The sequence below is a fragment of the Spermophilus citellus genome (genome assembly GCF_964194105.1).
Source record: "Spermophilus citellus genome assembly, chromosome: 8".
Taxonomy (NCBI): Eukaryota; Metazoa; Chordata; class Mammalia; order Rodentia; family Sciuridae; genus Spermophilus; species Spermophilus citellus.
In genome coordinates, this window is record NC_138189.1 from 12,922,053 (window position 1) to 12,941,858 (window position 19,806).

Below are 19,806 nucleotides of genomic sequence, written 5' to 3' on the forward strand. Positions count from 1 at the left end.
GAAGCCACATTATCTATCATCAATATTATGTGTATAAATATCATAAGGTTTGACACATGAATATTAATAGAATACTGAATATTCATTAATGAACAGTAATAAAGAGAAAATATCACGTATATTTTATGTTGACCAAACAAGGGAACATTTCAAATAAAATTCCACAGAAATGCTAAAATAATCATTAGCAATGAAACTTTTATCACAATTATTGCTTAATATTTAGCACTGTTGGCACAAAATTATGTCTATTAAATATCTAATGCTTTTTCCATTATAACCTCTCTGAACACTTCTTATCTACTTCCTTAAATGGATCTTCAGATTCTTTTAGTCCCTAGCAATCAATGAATATATATATATAATGAACAATTAAAACCACAGTCTCTCTTAGAAAGTACAGTAAGAAAAATACAGGTTTCAATTGTTCTTCATTCATTTTCATTTGATTGCTAGGAATTAGTAAATTATATAAAATCTAATGTATATAAAAATATAATACTTCAGTATAAAGCATGCAAAGCACTATATCAAGAATGCTGCATGTTTTAACTTTCGTTCCTACAACAACCCAATGACATAAATAGATTTTATTAATTTGTACATTTTAATGGTGAACCAATTCAAAGAAGGCTTAATTCAAGTATTCATATTCTATAGTCTGCATTAACTAAACTTCTAACCTGTACAATATTTTTAAAAAACAAAGTATGTTGTTAAGGATAGAATAAACTTGGACTATCAAATATTACTAGTAGGGATTGAAAACTCTTAAAATGCTCACATTCTTCTAGTTTATCTATCTTGTATCTGAAATGAAAATTATTGTATATAAAGATACTACATTTCAATATTATAAATTTTTAAAAAGTTGCAAAAAGTATATAGTTTAACTTGCTTATTAAAGGTAACAAGCTGTTAAGGTAATAAAGGGAATTAATAAAACATGGGAAATTGAAAAAATGCTATTATATTTTTAAAAGGTATAATATGAAACTTCAAGAAATGTAAACATGTAGAATAAAATAAATAATAAAATAAAATGTAGAATCACTTAAGTATACAAAAGATAGCACTGGTGATCTTTGATTGACAAAAGCTCTTAAATATTTATGTATGTGAACGTGTCCAGGCATACCTGTATCCACTTGTACCTGTATGCAATAAACATGTGTGTCTACAAACCAAGTTTTCACAAAAGTTTCCAATAATGAATATATATTAATGGATCCTTCCCCAATTTATTAAGGACAACAAAACCATGGTGGATATACTCAAGGGAATGCTTTTACAAGTTCTGATTTAAAATTGTTTTTATCATTTCTAGTCTTAACTGATGTTTCAGCTACAAGAGAAACAACAGAATGTAAGAGTCTCATTATCAATCAAACCATAGCATTTTTTGTCCTTCTTTCATTTCCCTCCCTCTATAAGCCAAGAGTTGTTTTTTTTTTTTTAAAGGAAAGAGGTTTTGTCCAATCTGTTTTACTCTGTGCATATGCAGTTAAAAACCCTAAAAAATTATTCATCCATTTATTAATTGATAATGATGAAACAATATAGTAAATTTAAGATATAACTTTTTATAATACTAAATTTAATTAAGAAAGTGCTACTGGTAAAATTAACACAAAGTTTTAACATTTCACCAAATGTCATTTTAAAATTTCATTACAGTAGTTCTTTTCTTTTTAGCATATCTAGCAAGCACTGAACCAAATCAAACTTAAAGTTTTAAGTCAATACCAATGAAATATAGTTAAAAACATATTCTATTTTTTATCCTTTACATTATATTACTTAATTCTCTGTTAAAGTCTTAGCCAAATATTTTATTTAAAACATGGATTGTATTCTTATTACAATATTGTGGAAAACTTGAATTTTTTGCCACCCATTTGTTAGTCCTTTTCATGTTCATCCATAGATCAATCATGACTTTTAAAAAACTTTATTGAAAATTACACCCATAATAAAAAGTAAACCTAATAAAAAAGTAAACCTGTTTAATGAATTTTCACAAACTGAACATTCCTATGTAAACAGCATCTACATTTCCTGCCATCAACCTAGAAGCCTTCTGAAATTACCTTCTGGTCACTACCTTACTATTCTTGACTTCTAACAGTATGCTCTTTGGTCTAGCAATTTCACTTCTGGGAAACTCTAAGGTAAAAATTAAGATTGAGTACAAAATCTTAGCTGAAGCACATTTACTTATACATCAAAGACACAGAATTACGTATGAATGACCCAAACAACTGAATACTGTTCAGCTAAATATATCAATTTAAGTATTAAATTATTTTGTAGAATAATACTCAGTAACATGAGGATATTTAGAAATATGGGGGAAAAAAACAGTTTACAGAGGATTATCTAGTATAGGTCCTATCAGGTGACTACTAGGAGTAGTGTGTGCCTGCACATGTGAATGTTCTCCAGAAAACGACTGGGAAAGGTTGAAAAGATGAGTAGCTACAGACACTTATGAATGGATGAATACAAGGTAACTGTTATTGTCTTCACTTTGTTTTCTAGATTTTCTACAACAGGTATTGCTATTGTCTAACATCTGGTTTATATTGAATTTTCTTCTAATGGGTTAAAATCTCTTTTTAATTGATATGTCCCATAAGGATCAAAATAAAATAATATATCTTATATCTGATTTTCATGTTCTTAATTATAGAGCAGCTTTCCCCCAGTTTTTAAAATAATGATACTAGTTGTTTTTTGTTTTTGGTACTGGGAAATGAACCCAGGGGCACTCTACCACTGAGCCACATTCTCAGCCATTTCTGATTTTGAGACAGGGTCTCATTAAGTTGCTTAGGGCCTCACGAAACTGCTGAACTGGCCTTGAACTTGTGATCCTCCTGCCTCAGCCTCCTAAGTCACTGGAATTAAAGGCATGTGCCGTGCCACTGCTTGAATAAAACATTTTAATCTAGCAATAAATAATACTAAAATGCAGTCTTCAGAGTTGGTGCTTCAAACCTCTCTCCTGAATTTCTGGCTGGATGTTCCCATACTTCTAGAAATCAGTATTCCCCACAATGAACTAATTACCTTACTCTCAAACCCAGATGCAAAATTTTTCATTAAAGGACACATACATGTGCAATGCAAGAGTCTAGAAATCTGATATTCCTAACATATTCTTCTATTTTACCTTTCAACATGACATTGACTTTTTAAAATAATGAGTTTTATTGGAACATATTACATTATGGATTATTTTCTTTTCTGTGGTGTCATTTACATTATTTTTTAATCTCCACATAATTCTGATAAACTTGGAATTAGCTCTAAAGCAAACAGTTCTTGAACTTTTGAATCTTATGATCCTTTTTCACTCTTAAAATACTACAGAACTCAGGGCTGGAATTGTGGCTCAGCAGTAGAGCATCTGCCTAGCATGTATGAGGCACTGGGTTCAATTCTCAGCACCCCATAAAAATAAAGAAACTAAAGGTCTATCAACAACTTAAAAAAATACTATAGACCTCAAAAAGCTTTTACTTATGTGGATTATTTCTACTGATATTTACCATATCAAATTAAGCAGAAACATTTAAAAATATTAACAGATAACAAAAACAATCTGACAAATATTAATAAAAAACATTTATGAAAACTGAGAACTGCATTTTTTTACAGTTTTGAAAAAATCTTTTCACATCTAATTTAATAGAACACAGTTGGATTCTTATATCTGTTTCTCCATTCAATAAAGTTAAGCCATCACACATCTGATGCTTGTCCACTACACTCCTGTGACAAAATGAGAGTGAAAAGAACAAATAATTATCATTAAATTTCACCTAACATAACCCCTGGAAGAGTTTCAGGGATTCCTACGGCTTCCTGAACTGTGCTTGAGAACCAGCAACCTAAAAGAACTGCAGAGGTCTAAGCTCAAAATATTGGTAGGAGTACTTCACAGGTGAAGTGACATTTTATGAGGTACATAGAGTCTATATTCAGTGATACTCAAGTGGTCAGTGGATTCTGATGGCCACAGTCTGACCCATGCATTGCAAAGTTCTCCAAATAACCTTTCTTCTAAGTCAGTTTTGTGTTCTGATATTGTTTGATTCAATTAAACTCATTAGGACTCACAAAAAGTAATATTTTAAGTTTATTATGCCTTTCATATTTATTACCTGAGACTCTTTCTGAATCTTTCTGAAATACAATTTGTAAAGGAAAGGCAAGATAAATATTTAACTCTTTCATTTAATTGCTTATTTTCAAAGTATGGAATTGGTGTGCTATGTGTCTCTATTACAGACTATTGACTTTAGAGGATACTCCTGAGGGTCAAATCTTCTCATTTGACCAAGGAGGAACTCATAACACTGGCTCCTGCTTTCTTTCAACAAATTAGTTTTTGAGCATCCTCACTTGCTGTCCTAAGATATTTGGGTCTTATCTTGTATATTTTTTGGTCCAAACTTTGGACACTAAGAAGCCTACTTCCTTCCTTTTAACAGGAAATTGTATTTAGAGACCACATTCCAAGAGTAGGGTCAATGTCAGTAAATTTTCATTGCTTGAGACTATATTGCTGTGGTCAGACTACGAAATGTGTATTTTTTTTTTAAAGAAAAAGATTTGTGATTTGTACTGACATTTTTAATCCACATGATATTATCCATGTTAATGTGATTACCTACTTGATTTATCTCATATATTTAAAAAATGATGGCAACATCATTACTAATATTACTAAAATGAAATTCTAAACTTCCTTTTAAAGTATTTCTTGCTCTTAAAATATAATTTCACTGAGAATGTATATACATTTAATTTCCTAGGTAAAGTCTCATGATGTACCTCTATACTTCTTTTCTAAGTGTGTAGTGTTACTAACATCATAATCCTAACTTGATGCTTGCAACAAGATATATTTGTTATACTCTCAAAACCTGAAACTATCACTTTAAAGAGATCATCCTCATCCCCTTTTTCAGATGTCTTCCATTGTGTGGGTGTATGATAACTAGTCCAGTACTGGTAGATAATTGTATTATATCTAATAATTTGCTATTATAAATTTATAATGTCTCAGTGAATAATCTTAAGGTATATCATGTCATATTTGTGGTGCAGGTATAATTAATTATTGGCTTGACTGTATGAAATACAATTGCTGGATCAAAGGGTACAACATCAAAGGGTACAATATCAGTTTATATTCTCACTAGTAATGCATGAGAATGTCTGCTTTTTAAAACAGCCTGAATAGAGTATTTTTAAACTTGGTATCAGTTTGATAGAGGTGAACCACATAAGAGGATAATTAGTCTACTTACCTATGTTTAAAGGCTTTTAGATTTTCTTGTTAAATGAACTAAACTATAATTATGACCATTTTTTCTGTCAAGTTGTTGAGTTTTACTATTCAATGTTTTGGAACTCTTAATATTAAGGCTATTGGTCTTTCATTTTATAATATAAATTGAAAATAGATTTTTCACATGCTGCCATTGTCTTTTGATTTTTCTAATGATAGTTTCTTCTGTGTTGTACCCAAGCTTCTCATTTTTTATGTATTGGAATTTATCATTCTCTCATTGTTAAAGTCATGGTCTAGCCAAGATAAAAATGATGAAAAGCAACAAGCCAAACAAGCATGACACTCCATTAATATGTACAATTTTTGCTTTTAAATTTTTGCAGTTAAAATTAATAGAAGAAAAAATGTGACAAAATAGCAGCTTTTCTTTATTCATCCTGAACTAGAGAATACCATGTGGCATACTTATAACTTAAAGTCATATTAAGGTAAATATGAAAGTTATCTCCTTGGGGAAAGACCACGTGAAACTATAAAGGAACAGCAGAAAACAGTGGATTCTCACTTGTGAACTGTGGTTAGTAGCCAATTTTATATTAAATTATACAAATTTTCTGGGGAAAAATGGAATGGGTACAAAAGACATTAATTTATCTTCTTTTTTGCTTTATATACCTGGTTTACTTAATTAAGTAACATTTTATGAGCCTTGAGAATTTATTAAAGGACATGCCTTTTTGTAATGATGTTCTTTGCAAAAGAAAAAAGAAAAATCCAACTTATACACACTGGAAAGATTACATTTCTTTTTCTTTTTGCAGTTAGGTACCAACATGTGGTAATGAGAGGGTAGGACTTACTCAAGAAACTGAGAAAAAGCCAGTACAAAGACTAAACAGAGACACAGACATACAGACACACACACACACACCACATACACACACAAACACACATGATGGGACTAGATAGGTAGGAAGGAACTGGATCCTGGAGTTTAGGATATGAGACATTTTCCAAAGTGCTAGCATGGAAAAGAAAAGTCTTGGAAATAAAATCTTTTTTTTGGTTCTTTTTTAAAAGTCTCTCTCTATGACAGTACTGGGGATTTATTTTTCACATGCTAGGCAAGCACTCTACCACTGAACTACATGTCAAGCCCCATTGTCCTTTTTATTATGAGACAGGGTCTTACTAAGTTGCCCAGACTGGGCCTTGAACTTGTGATACTACTGCCTCAGCCTCTCAAGTATCCTGTGGTGCCCAGGTAGATATACTAATGTAAATATTGGTAACAAAATGTTGTTGCAGATGAAAGAAACATAAAACAATGGGTTTGTTTCAGTATGAGTGTAATGAAGCAGTCAAAGGTTCTGTGGCAAGGATTTGTAGTCAATCAGAGGTTTAAATATTCTTCTACCACAAAATTTAAAAATTCTATATTGGGAATGAGGGCAAAATATTCTTTCAAGCACCTTTTTCTTTGCTTAGTTGTCTATTCTAATATCTCCTGAGAATTGTGTCTGCATATTTTTCCCATTGGTTCAGGTTTTTTTTTTTTCTTAAATTGAATGCTTGCCAATTTTTTTTTAAAATCAGTTATAGATAAAGCTTAACACTTCATTCTCTTTAGTGAATTCTATAACACTTAACTTTTGAATTTCAGGACAAATATACATGGATTGTGACTCTTGCATCTTCTTTACTGTTTTGAGCTCATTAAAGTATTATAAATTTTTTTCCTCTCTTAGTTTTATTTTTCACTCTTCCCACATTTTATTTTTCACTCTCCCCTTAACCAAGCTGGAATTATTTTTGTTAGTGGAATAAGGTGGGGATCCATCTCCCCGTCTCCCACTACCTGTGAGTAACCAATTGCCCTAGAACTGTTTAATGAATAGTATATCCTTCCCAGTAACTTACAATGGCATCTCTGTCTTGTTGTATTAAGAGTCCAATAATGTCTGGGGGAATTTCTAGGCTTATTAATCTGTTTTATTGATTTGTATCCTGGCAAACAGCACCCCTTTTTAATTATTATTTAAGTCTTGATGTTTTTAGAGAAAGTCCCTTGCCAATTTTACTTTTTTTTTTTTATTCTTTAAGTTTTGCTTGTAAATTTCAAGTTCAACAAGCCGTATTTAACAATAAAACCTATTAGAATTTTGTCTGGAATGACAATGAATTTGTAAGCACATTAAGAGTAAATGTCCATATTCCAGTCTTCCCAGGGTATAATCGTTCATTTTGGAAAAATGTTAAGCAATAGCAAATGGCCACAATGAAAAGGAAGTGGTATACACTACCTGTATGAGAACCTTATTAAGCAAACTCTTAAAAACAGTAAAAAAAGAGCCAATAAAACTTCCAATTCTTAAGGAATCTACTTGAAATATGGATTTATACTTTCTATCATTGCTAATGAATCCTGAAGTACGTACTATGCAATAAGACACAGGTAGTAAGTCATTAGTCATAACGATTAGCAAGACATTAAAAATTTCGTTTATAACGTCTTCATTTCAATCTTAAAAGTGTTTTAATTTGTAGAAACATCAGTACATCTAATTTATCAGTAGACACAGACACACAAACACATACACATTCATCAGAAGTATGCAGGTCCACTTTTTCTTTTTTGTATGCAAGTATACACATTTGAGAAACTACTAATCCATACCATGGCAAAACGGTTTTATAAAAGAAAATCTGATAGTGTCACTCTCCACTCCAAATGGTCAAGCATTTTTTCATGGTCCCCATGTAAAGTCAAAATCTTCAATATTTTATAGCTTCTTCATAATCCGGTCCCCACTTATTTCCTTCATTTCATCTGTCACTATACCCCCTTGTTCTCTATGCTAATAATCACATTAATTGATTTTTGTCCTAAAGAAAAAGGAAATCACATCAAGAAGTTACTCAAATATTTAAAGTATCAAGAAGACTAGTTTTAGATTTATAACTATCATTACTTTTACAACTTCAATTTGTATTCATATATCTGTATACTTTGCCTAGAATATGACAATAGTTTAAACGTTTTATGTTATTTTCTGTATATGCTTGGATCTGTCTTATCACTTATGTTCATTAGAATAATAGAATCTGAGGACTTAAAATTTTAAAAATTTAATTTTAAAATGTAACACCTATTTTAGACACTTATCAGATGCTTCTGAATACCTCCAAAGACAAGGCAATAAAGGAATCATGTCCTTTTTCTTCTTTGAGAAATATCTAATCCTCAGAAATAATCTTCCTTTCATTCACCTGAAATATTTCCCTCTAATTTACAGCTAATTTTCCTAATTCTACTTCCTTGACCATGTAGAAAAAGCTCAGTCCTGTTCAATGTAACAGCTATACAAATATTTACAGCTCACTACCATGTTACTTCTAAGGCTTCTCTTCTGTGGTGGTAAAGAATGGGAGGTGGAGAATATGGAGAGATTAGTGTTGCCCATCTGTGAGTTTAATTTTTATTTACTTCTCACATTGCTCCAGCAAATTCATTGTTAGCATAGGCAAATTAAAAGTGAGAAATTAAAGCACTGATAGGTAAGTACTTGTAAAAGGAATTTAAATAGTATAGCTGAGATTTCAATCACAAGTCTGTCATAAGTCCAAGTCTATGTTCTCACATCTTGAGAATTTTAAACTGCCTCCCTAAAAGGGGAGGTGATATAAAGGAGTATAAAACATGCATTGCAAATAAATATTTTAAAAATGCTCTGCTTTCCAATGCCCCAAATTCTATGTACCAATATATTTTTTGTTAAGCCTTATATCATAGTTACCTTTGACATTTCTTTTGTCTTAACAACATAATTATCATCTTAATGTTTCTCAAATATTTCCAAATAAACTCATATAACCTAAAATCAGAAAAAATTAAATCCATATTTCAAAACAAGGGAAAATTATATCTATATTTCAGTCCCTCTCAATTTTAATCTGACTTAAAACCTGAAAACTCTATCCTTTCCATATCTATACTGATTTCTGTACTTTCTTTTGAGAGCCCTGAAATAACACCACTGCTTTCAATGATCAAATTTAATGTTAATGTTTTTATCGCTTCCAAGACATAATCTTTAGCCCAGGTTAACAAAAGCTACTTGTTCTCTCATCTCCACACAAGTATTTATTTGATAACATTCCCTCACACTTCAAAAGGCTCTTCTTGACTTTCCTCTGTTAACTCAAGGTTCTCCTTTAATTAAACTCAGTAAGATATGAGTTTAATATGGCCTTCATCATTCAGGCTTCTGAAAAATCTGTCCCTATACAATTCAGTACATGATTACATTATATTTGTCACATATACTAAGTTTCTTCTTTTTCTAGTTACATCACAAACAATTAAAAGATAATTCATCTATTTTATTTCTCAACTAAGTACAAAAAATGGAACAGCCCATTTTAAAGGTAATTTATAAACAACTTTTTACTCGGATCTTTTAGTTTGTTTCTTGTGAATTTCTTACCATATACTTCATTGTAAAGAGATGAGACCAATTCAATTTTTCTTTTATAAATAATTAAAAATGCAACACAAAATTCTAAATTTGCTTTTTTCTCTAGACCATATTACAGAGGCAAATTAAAATAATGTTACTTATAAGATAAATTTCCCTATGAATACAAAAACTTTTGTATATGTTTAAGGATATTAAAACATAAAATTACATACTGTGCACACACAAAAATCTTACCTTGCTGAGTAGTTTGTTCTTGCATTCGATTCACAGTGAGGTCTAAGGGGCCTTCCTGCTCTTCCTGAAGGGAGTTTTCTGCTTGATTCATTTGGATACTTTTACATAGGAGACTTGGTCCAATTGAACCATTTCTATTCTCTTGAATTTTACCACTTTTTGAAATGTACTCAATTGCAAACTGACGTATCATCTTTTTCATTAATTCCTGAGCAACTAGGGGAATGTTAGGATCACAGTTCTGAGGAAGATCTAGGGAAGAAATAAATACAATAATCATTAAAAAAGGGAAATGTAAACCACCATCATTTAAACTTATTTTTATTACAAAATTAGTGATATTAGAAGTCTTAGCAACAGTTCTCAATTGCCAATGGTTTCTGGACTGAGAAACAGAAGCCTCATTTATTTTCGTGATAACATATCCCCCCAAAACGTCATATTTTCTCAATTCTTGCAAATAAACATTCTCTGTACCAAACTAAAATACAGATAGACGATTAGACATAAGCAGAACTTATTTTCAGAATTTTAATATTTAAATATATTAGATATTAATAATTAGTATGTGAATATAAATTATATATATGAATAACCAAGCATTCTTTCTCTCTCTCTTTTTTAATTTTTGGTAGCACTGAGGTTGAATCCAGGTTTTCATGCACATTAGGCAAGTGCTCTACCACTGAGTTATATCACCAGCCCACCAAGAAATTTTTAATTTAATATACAGAGTACATGCATTAAAAAAACATTTAAAAAACTCTGTATTGAGTTTTTCAAATTTGTTAAATATGTATTTCTGTACCCTGAATTTTTTCAAGAATTTTTTTAACTTTTTATATAGAAAAGTTTTGATCACAAAAAATTGAATAGTATTACAAAGCTTCCATAAAGTTTCAAGAATTGTTAATATTCATCACATTTCATTTCTTTTTCCTGTTATTAATCTGGAGAGACACTGAAGGGACTCTATGGAATTAGGACATTTCATTCATAGATACTTCAGCATGCATCTCCTATGATTCCCTATAAAATGACAGAATTGTTGAGGTTCTTAATCCTTAATTCTATAAATATCATTTGATAAGATACCCACTATAAAGAAGTTCAACAGTGGTATATAATTCTGCCTGAAATTTGCATAATGGGCAAAAACAACTGAAAGATAGATAATGTGACATAAGTTGTGTGATAATGATAGGGCATTTGTAAACACAGTGTATAATAGCAGTATAGAGATTTGTTTGACAGTGGTAATGGTGGTGGCTTTTTTGTACATACTGCTAGCTTTACTCCAATTCCTTTATATATACTGGTGTTCAGAGGTCGAGTGACTGGTAAAATGGGAAGGGTATATTTGCTAAAGTGTTCCTATTTCTAGAGATACTAATTCTCTGAACCTTAAATACCTAACCACTTATCCAGGCAAAGTAGTATTATATGAATAGGCCTTTCCTAATCCTTGGCTAAGACTGGAGGCACAACTCTCCCTAGTTTCATTTAAGTATTAGAAAAACTTTTCCAAGAGATCTGAAGGGGAGTTCTCCAACTAGTATCTATCACCATAGGTCTATGACTCTAAAATGTTATTATTTTGAAGAGAGGAGATACACAATCCTGCCTCCCTATCACATCTGGTAGCAAAACATGACCTAAATCAATATGTGTCTATTTATGGTTCTGTAGAAATGTCAATAAATCTGATCATAGAGCACTTTCTCAGACCTGCTAGAGATACTACATAATAAACTCTATATTTTATCTCTAATGAAACAAAGAAGTTTGAATTAAAAAAAAACATTTGAGAGAAGAGATACTCGTTCTATAGAGAAAGTAACATTTTAGCCTTCACTTTTATTCTTTATTTAGAACTTGAATGGGAAAACCCCCCACTATTTGCTCTTGGAAACTGGAATAAAAACCATAGCTACAGGTTGCAATCTTAGCCATCTTTATGATCAGGGTATTTATATATATCCTCCATGTTTTAATTTCTCCAGTCATTCAGATAAAATAACAGGCTGGGCATGGTGGTGCATGCTTATAATTCCAGCAGCTCAGGAGGCTGAGGAAGGAGGATGGTGATTTCAAAGCCAGCAAAAGTGAGGCACTAAGCAACTCAGTGAGACCCTGTCTCAAATTATAGAAACGCTTGCTTACAGGATGCTGTAAGGATCACAAGAGATTGGAGGTAAAATGCTGAACTATTCATTTGGCATATTAAAAGTTCATTAGATGTTACCTACTATCAGGAATCATAGTAGAAAGAACAGGAGAAACAAAAAGATGCAAATTAAGCAGTTATATTTTATTTATTTTTAGTTTTAATTATATCTAATTTAAATAATAAAATGACAAGTAAGTAAAACTGAGGATAACTGGGGAAACGATATAATTTGTAAATCCATTTAATACTTTTTGGTCCAGAATAGTTAGCATTATCATATATACCTTAACTAAAGTGAATCATCAAAATAAAAAAGTTTCCATGTTGCACATAAGAATTCCAAATATATAAACCTTTAGGAATCTTGAAAGGCTTATATGAACATTCTTCTCTCTCTTTTTTCAAACCTAATTTTGCTTTCCATTATGTGTTTAAAAGAGACATTGGCTTTGCTTTTAGATATTTTAGTTAACTGTCCTGCCATTAATTGACTAACATTATTATCACCTCGCTAATTGAAAAGGATAAAATTTGCCAGAAAGGAATGAAGACATAATAAAGAATGAAGACATAAACTTGTATCATTTAACTAGAGTTAAACTTTAGGGCTAAGTTTAGAGCTAAGTTTATAAACTCTGTTCTATTCACCTACTTCCTCTTTGTACCTTTTATGTTACAATATAGAATAAACCCCCATGTGAAATTAAAAAAGAGAGAGAGACACAAACACAATGCTAATCAGTAAGTATCCTACATCACTAGTCCAAATTGTCCCTAACTAAAATAAGCAAATGATAACTTAAGATCTTGCTAAGGGATTTTAAACTCATTTTTACAAAGGTCAGATAAATATGGGAAAACACGCATAGATTATATGAAAATACTACACCATTTTATATATGGGACTGAGTATCCAGAGATTATGGTGTGTGTGTCTGTGTGTGTGTATGTGTTTGTGCGCGCGCGCACGTGAACGTGCTTGATGGGGTGCTCCGGGAAACAATCCACCATGGATACTGAGGGAATATTTTATTTAGCTAGAAAAGAGTGAGCATTGCCATACAGAAGTGAATCTACTGCCCTCAAAAACAGAGACTTACTTATTTTTGCCTTATCTTTTCATTTTTTAATGTTAAATAATTTAAAAAGTTTAACAAGCTCTGTGTGGTAGCCAGCTGCAAGATGGCATTGAAATGATTCCTGTGTCTCCTGTATTAAATTATTTTGTAGTCTACTCCATGTTGTACCATGGTGATTTGTGGAAAAGTGTGGTTACTTTAAAGATCAGGTTAAAAATGACTGAAATATCACTGAACGTTGGCGCTCTAGTTCTGTCTCCTCTGCCCCTCTCTCTTTTCCTCTTGCTTTCATTTCTCAGTCCCTCCATCTCTCTTTCTCATCAATCATGCTGCAGGCGCTATAAGAAAAACTGTTAACTATTAATAACTGTTAATAATTCTATATTCAACAAAACTATTGTTTAAAAAAAGGAAAATTAAGACATTCCCAGGAACAGAAAATGCATCACTAGTCGAGCTAACCTAATGAAAAGATGCTAGACAGTAACTTCACTCCACAAGGAGAAATAAGAAGCATAAGTAAGGTAACTACATCAGTGAATTACAGTATAAATGTATTTTTCTGGATCATTGTACTGTCATGTGTAACTAATTAAAACAAATTAAAATATGAACCACAAAAAAATAAAAATAAGAAGTAAAAAAATGTATTTTTCTGGTCTTAAAATTATGTTTATTTTTTGTTTCTAACTTTGCCTATCTAATTTAGCAAGTAAATGCATAAAACAATAATTGTGAATCTGTCTTGGTGAACGTATAATATTTATAAAGATGTAACATGGATGACAATAATAACACAAAGGAGGGGAAAAGGAATAATACCTGTAGGAACAAAGTTTTTCTATACTACTCAAATTAAGCTGGTATTAATTCACACTCAATTTTTGTTAATAAAGATATGAATTGCATTTCCCAGAGCAATCACCACCACCGCCCCACAAAAAAAATCAAAAAACAGAGATTCCAACATGGTGGCGGGTGCAGAGAGATCAAGTCTCTGACCTCTTCAGCTGTGCAGGCATAGGGAGTCGTAAACAACCTAAATCTGTTTGCTCAGGATCACTAGGCAATTCTGAGCTGACGTGGATCTGGGGCGAACAGTCTGGGCCTCTCAGAACACACACTGAGCCTGGATCGGCTGACTTCAAGCTCCCGATCGCCTGCTTCCCACAGACAAACAGCTGTGACTCAGCACTGATCCATGCGGCTGAAAAAACTGGTCAGCCCTTCTCATCCTACGGAGGTAAATGCCTACCGAGCCTTCATAGGTAGTGGCCACGGGTTTGAAACGGGGCTTGGGAGAGACAGTAAGGACCCACCCGTTGCATTGATCGCCCAGCAAAGGGAAACGAACTGTCGCCATTTGCAAGAGATACCACCATGGCAGAGAACTGACGCCATCAGACTGCGGCGGAGGAGATAACTTCACTGAAACCTGCAGCTACAGGTGTGTAATTCCCTAGCCTTCCCTCTCCACACATCGGGGAAACCTCAAGGGCCCCTCTCAGCTCTCCCATAAGGGCCCCTCCCAGCTCTCCCGTGAGCACAATAGCCAGACCACAATAGCCAGACCGAGGGAATCAGAGGTGGCGCGGGACCCGCAGCGTGGAACTACCGCTCCCACCAGTGCTGACAGCTGAGGTCTCTTGCACCAGCTACCGGGGGCGTGGCTACCGGAGGGCAAGTAAAATTCGCTGAGGATTCTCAGCCCCAAGCTCTACAAACTTAGGGTCTGAGGGAATGGCAAACTGGAAGAGTGTGCCCAGTCGTTCATGAAAACAGGGCTCCCGGGAGCAGCAGACCTGGCGTGTAGCCAGTATTGTGGTGAGCGGCACCGTGAGAGGGGCCTGGCTAGAGGAAAAGTGGGAAGTGACTAGACACAAGAGGAGGCCCTAGGCACTCAGGATTGGAGACTCGCCCAGTCTGGGAGGAGCTGCTGCACAGTGATTGGTTCCCACGTATTGACAGAAGAAACTTGGCCTGGTGGGCACAGTGCCACCTACTGGAAGAGAAGTTAATCAAACTCTAAGACTGCATTTATTAGTTTTTTTTTTCTTTTTTTCTTTTCTCTTTTTTTTTGATTTGGGTTTTTCTTTCATTTTCATTTTTCTTTCTTGTTGTTTTCTTGAATTTTTTTTTACAATTTTTAAAAAATTTTTTTCTTCTAATTTTAATTTTTTTGTTATTTTTAAAAATTTTTTTTCTTTTTTTATTTCCTATTTTTTTCTTCTTTTGTCTTTTCATTTCTTTTCAATTATCTTATCCCCCCTTCCGTGAATTCTACCTGCTTACTCTCATTCTCTTTAGTGACTTCTTCCCTTCCCTTCTAATACCTTTCCTCCCAAGCATCTAATAAATTTATAGGAGTAAACAGTAACTCATCAGTCAAACAGAACAAGAAGTAACATGAGCAGCTTCAAAAAGCAAGGAAGAAAAGGAGTACAAACAATGCAGGACAGCCTAAATATTCAGGAGGACCTAGAGTCATCAGAAAAATGGTCATATAAAGAACTCAAGGAACACCTTAGACAGATGGAATGGAACCTTAAAGAGGATACAAGACAGCAAATTCAAGCAGCGAAAGAACACATTGAGAATGAATTACATAAACAGATAAAAGAAGAAGTTAAGCATCTTTATCAGGAGATAGAGATTATAAAAATAATTAAACAATAATTCTAGAAATGAAGGAAATGATAAACCAAATTAAAAACTCAATTGAGAGTATCACTAACAGAGTGGAGCAAGTAGAAGCCAGAACGTCAGATAATGAAGACAAAATATATCATCTTGAAAAGAGTCTAGCCAACTCAGAAAGGCTGGTAAAAAATCACGAGAAAAACATCCAGGAGTTATGGGATAACATAAAAAAACCAAACTTACAAGTCATCGGGATAGAAGAAGGTACAGAAATTCAAACCAAGGGAATGAGTAACCTGCTGAATGAAATAATTACAGAAAACTTTCCAGAAATAAAAAAGGAAACAGATATACAAATTGAAGATGCATACAGGACACCAAGCACACAAAATCACAGTAGACCAACGCCGAGACACATTGTAATGAAGATATCCAATATACAGAACAAAGAGAAAATATTAAAAGCTACAAGAGAAAGGAGACAGATAACATTCAGGGGTAAACCAATAAAGTTAACAACGGATTTTTCATCACAGACACTGAAAGCAAGAAGGTCATGGAACAATGTATTTCAAACACTAAAAGACAATGGATGCCAACCAAGAATTCTGTATCCAGCAAAATTAAGCTTCAGGTATGACAACGAACTAAAAATCTTTCATGATAAAAAAAAAGTTAAAAGAATTTGCAGCCAGAAAACCAGCATTGCAAAGCATTTTGAGCAAAACACTACACGTGGAAGAAATGAAAAACAATAACCAAAACCATCAGTAGGAAGTGCCTCAGTAAAGACAGAGGGCGAGGGGAAAGATAATCATGGAGAAACAAACTAAATTCTTTAAAAAAAGGATAAATAATCAAACATGGATGGAAGTACAAACTATATATCAATAGTAACTCTGAATGTTAATGGCTTAAACTCTCCAATAAAGCGACATAGGCTGGTATCATGGATTAAAAAAACAAATCCAACAATATGCTGCCTCCAGGAGACACATCTGATTGGAAAAGACATACACAGGCTGAAGGTGAAAGGATGGGAAAAAATATACCATGCACACGGTCCTCGTAAGCAAGCAGGCGTGGCCATCCTCATATCGAATAAAATCGACTTCAAGACTAAGTTAATCAAAAGGGATAAAGAAGGACATTATATACTGTTAAAAGGAACCATTCACCAACAAGACATAACAATTATCAATATTTATGCACCAAATAATGGTGCTGCGACATTCATAAAACAAATTCTCCTCAAGTTCAAGAATCAAATAGACCACAACACAATAATTATGGGTGACTTCAACACACCTCTCTCACCATTGGACAGATCCTCCAAACAAAAGTTGAATAAAGAAACTATAGAACTCAATATCACAATCAATAACCTAGACTTAACTGACATATATACAATATATCAACCATCATCAAATGGATATACTTTTTTCTCAGCAGCACATGGATCCTTCTCAAAAATAGACCATATATTATGCCATAGGGCAACCCTCAGTAAATATAAAGGGGTGGAGATAATACCTTGCATTTTATCTGATCATAATGGAATGAAACTGGAAATCAATGATAAAAGAAGGAAGGAAAAATCCTTCATCACATGGAAAATGAACAATATGTTACGGAATGATCAATGGGTTACAGAAGACATAAAGGAGGAAATCAAGAAATTCTTAGAGATAAATGAAAATACAGACACAACATATCAGAATCTATGGGACACAATGAAAGCAGATTTAAGAGGGAAATTCATCGCCTGGAGGTCATTCCTCAAAAAAAGAAAAAAACCAACAAATAAATGAGCTCACACTTCATCTCAAAACCCTAGAAAAGGAAGAGCAAAACAACAGCAAATGTAGCAGAAGGCAAGAAATAATTAAAATCAGAGCGGAAATCAACGAAATGGAGCGGAAATCAACGAAATGGAAATAAAAGAAACAATTCAAAAAATTGACAAAACTAAAAGTTGGTTCTTCGAAAAAATAAATAAGATAAACAGACCCTTAGCCATGCTAACAAAGAGAAGAAGAGAGAGAATTCAAATTAATAACATACGGGATGAAAAAGGCAACATTACAACAGATAGTACAGAAATACAGAAGATAATTAGGAATTATTTTGAAAACCTATATTCTAATAAAATAGAAGATAGTGAAGATCGATAAATTTCTTAAGTCATACGATTTGCCCAGACTGAGTCAGGAGGATACACACAATTTGAACAGACCAATATCAATGGATGAAATTGAAGAAGCCATCAAAAGACTACCAACCAAGAAAAGCCCAGGACCGGATGGGTATACAGCGGAGTTTTACAAAACCTTTAAAGAAGAATTAATACCAATACTTTTCAAGTTATTTCAGGAAATAGAAAAAGAGGGAGCTCTTCCAAATTCATTCTATGAGGCCAACATCACCCTGATTCCGAAACCAGACAAAGACACCTCAAAGAAAGAAAACTACAGACCAATATCTCTAATGAACCTAGATGCAAAAATCCTCAATAAAATTCTGGTGAATCTGATACAAAAACACATCAAAAAAAATGTGCACCATGATCAAGTAGAATTCATTCCTGTGATGCAAGGATGGTTCAATATACGGAAATCAATAAATATTATTCACCGCATCAATAGACTTAAAGATAAGAACCATATGATCATCTCGATAGATGCAGAAAAAGCACTCGACAAAGTACAGCATCCCTTTATGTTCAAAACATTAGAAAAACTAGGGATAACAGGAACTTACCTCAACATTGTAAAAGCTATCTATGCTAAGCCTCAGGCTAGCATCATTCTGAATGGAGAAAAATTGAAATCATTCCCTCTAAAATCTGGAACAAGACAGGGATGCCCTTTATCACCACTTCTATTCAATATAGTTCTCGAAACACTGGCCAGAGCAATTAGACAGACAAAAGAAATTAAAGGCATAAAAATAGGAAAAGAAGAACTTAAATTATCACTATTTGCAAATGACATGATTGTATACCTAGAAGACCCAAAAGGGTCTACAAAGAAACTACTAGAACTAATAAATGAATTCAGCAAAGTGGCAGGATATAAAATCAACACGCATAAATCCAAGGCATTTCTGTATATCAGCGACAAAACTTCTGAAACGGAAATGAGAAAAAACACCCCATTCACAATATCCTCAAAAAAATAAAAAATAAAATAAAATACTTGGGAATCAACCTAACAAAAGAGGTGAAAGATTTATACAATGAAAACTACAGAACCCTGAAGAGAGAAGTATAAGAAGATCTTAGAAGATGGAAAAATATACCCTGTTCATGGATAGGCAGAACTAACATCATCAAAATGGTGATATTACCAAAAGTTCTATATAGGTTTAATGCAATGCCAATCAAAATCCCAACAACATTTCTTGTAGAAATAGATAAAGCAATCATGAAATTCATATGGAAAAATAAAAGACCCAGAATAGCAAAAGCAATTCTAAACAGGAAGTTTAAATCAGGCGGTATAGCGATACCAGATTTCAAACTATATTACAGATACAAATAACCCAATCAACAAATGGGCCAAGGACCTGAACAGACACTTCTCAGAGGAGGACATACAATCAATCAACAAGTACATGAAAAAATACTCACCATCTCTAGCAGTCAGAGAAATGCAAATCAAAACCACCCTAAGATACCATCTCACTCCAGTAAGATTGGCAGCCACTATGAAGTCAAACAACAACAAGTGCTGGCGAGGATGTGGAGAAAAGGGTACACTTGTACATTGCTGGTGGGACTGCAAATTGGTGCGGCCAATTTGGAAAGCAGTTTGGAGATTCCCGGGAAAGCTGGGAATGGAACCACCATTTGACCCTGCTATTGCCCTTCTCATACTATTCCCTGAAGACCTTAAA

General features: G+C 33.2%; 1 protein-coding gene across 8 annotated transcripts in view; it reads right to left on the reverse strand.

The window, feature by feature from the left end:
* LCORL (ligand dependent nuclear receptor corepressor like) overlaps positions 1 to 19,806 on the reverse strand; it is a 161,333-nt gene that overhangs the window by 38,260 nt on the left and 103,267 nt on the right. For 7 of the 8 annotated variants that reach the window (XM_081303262.1, XM_081303258.1, XM_081303257.1 and 4 more), the window contains one exon: positions 10,021 to 10,272. In XM_081303262.1, the coding sequence (XP_081159388.1) occupies positions 10,021 to 10,272 (252 nt within the window). Of the gene's footprint in view, positions 1 to 10,020; positions 10,273 to 19,806 lie in introns of those variants that run through there. The other variant, XM_081303263.1, reaches the window with a different exon arrangement.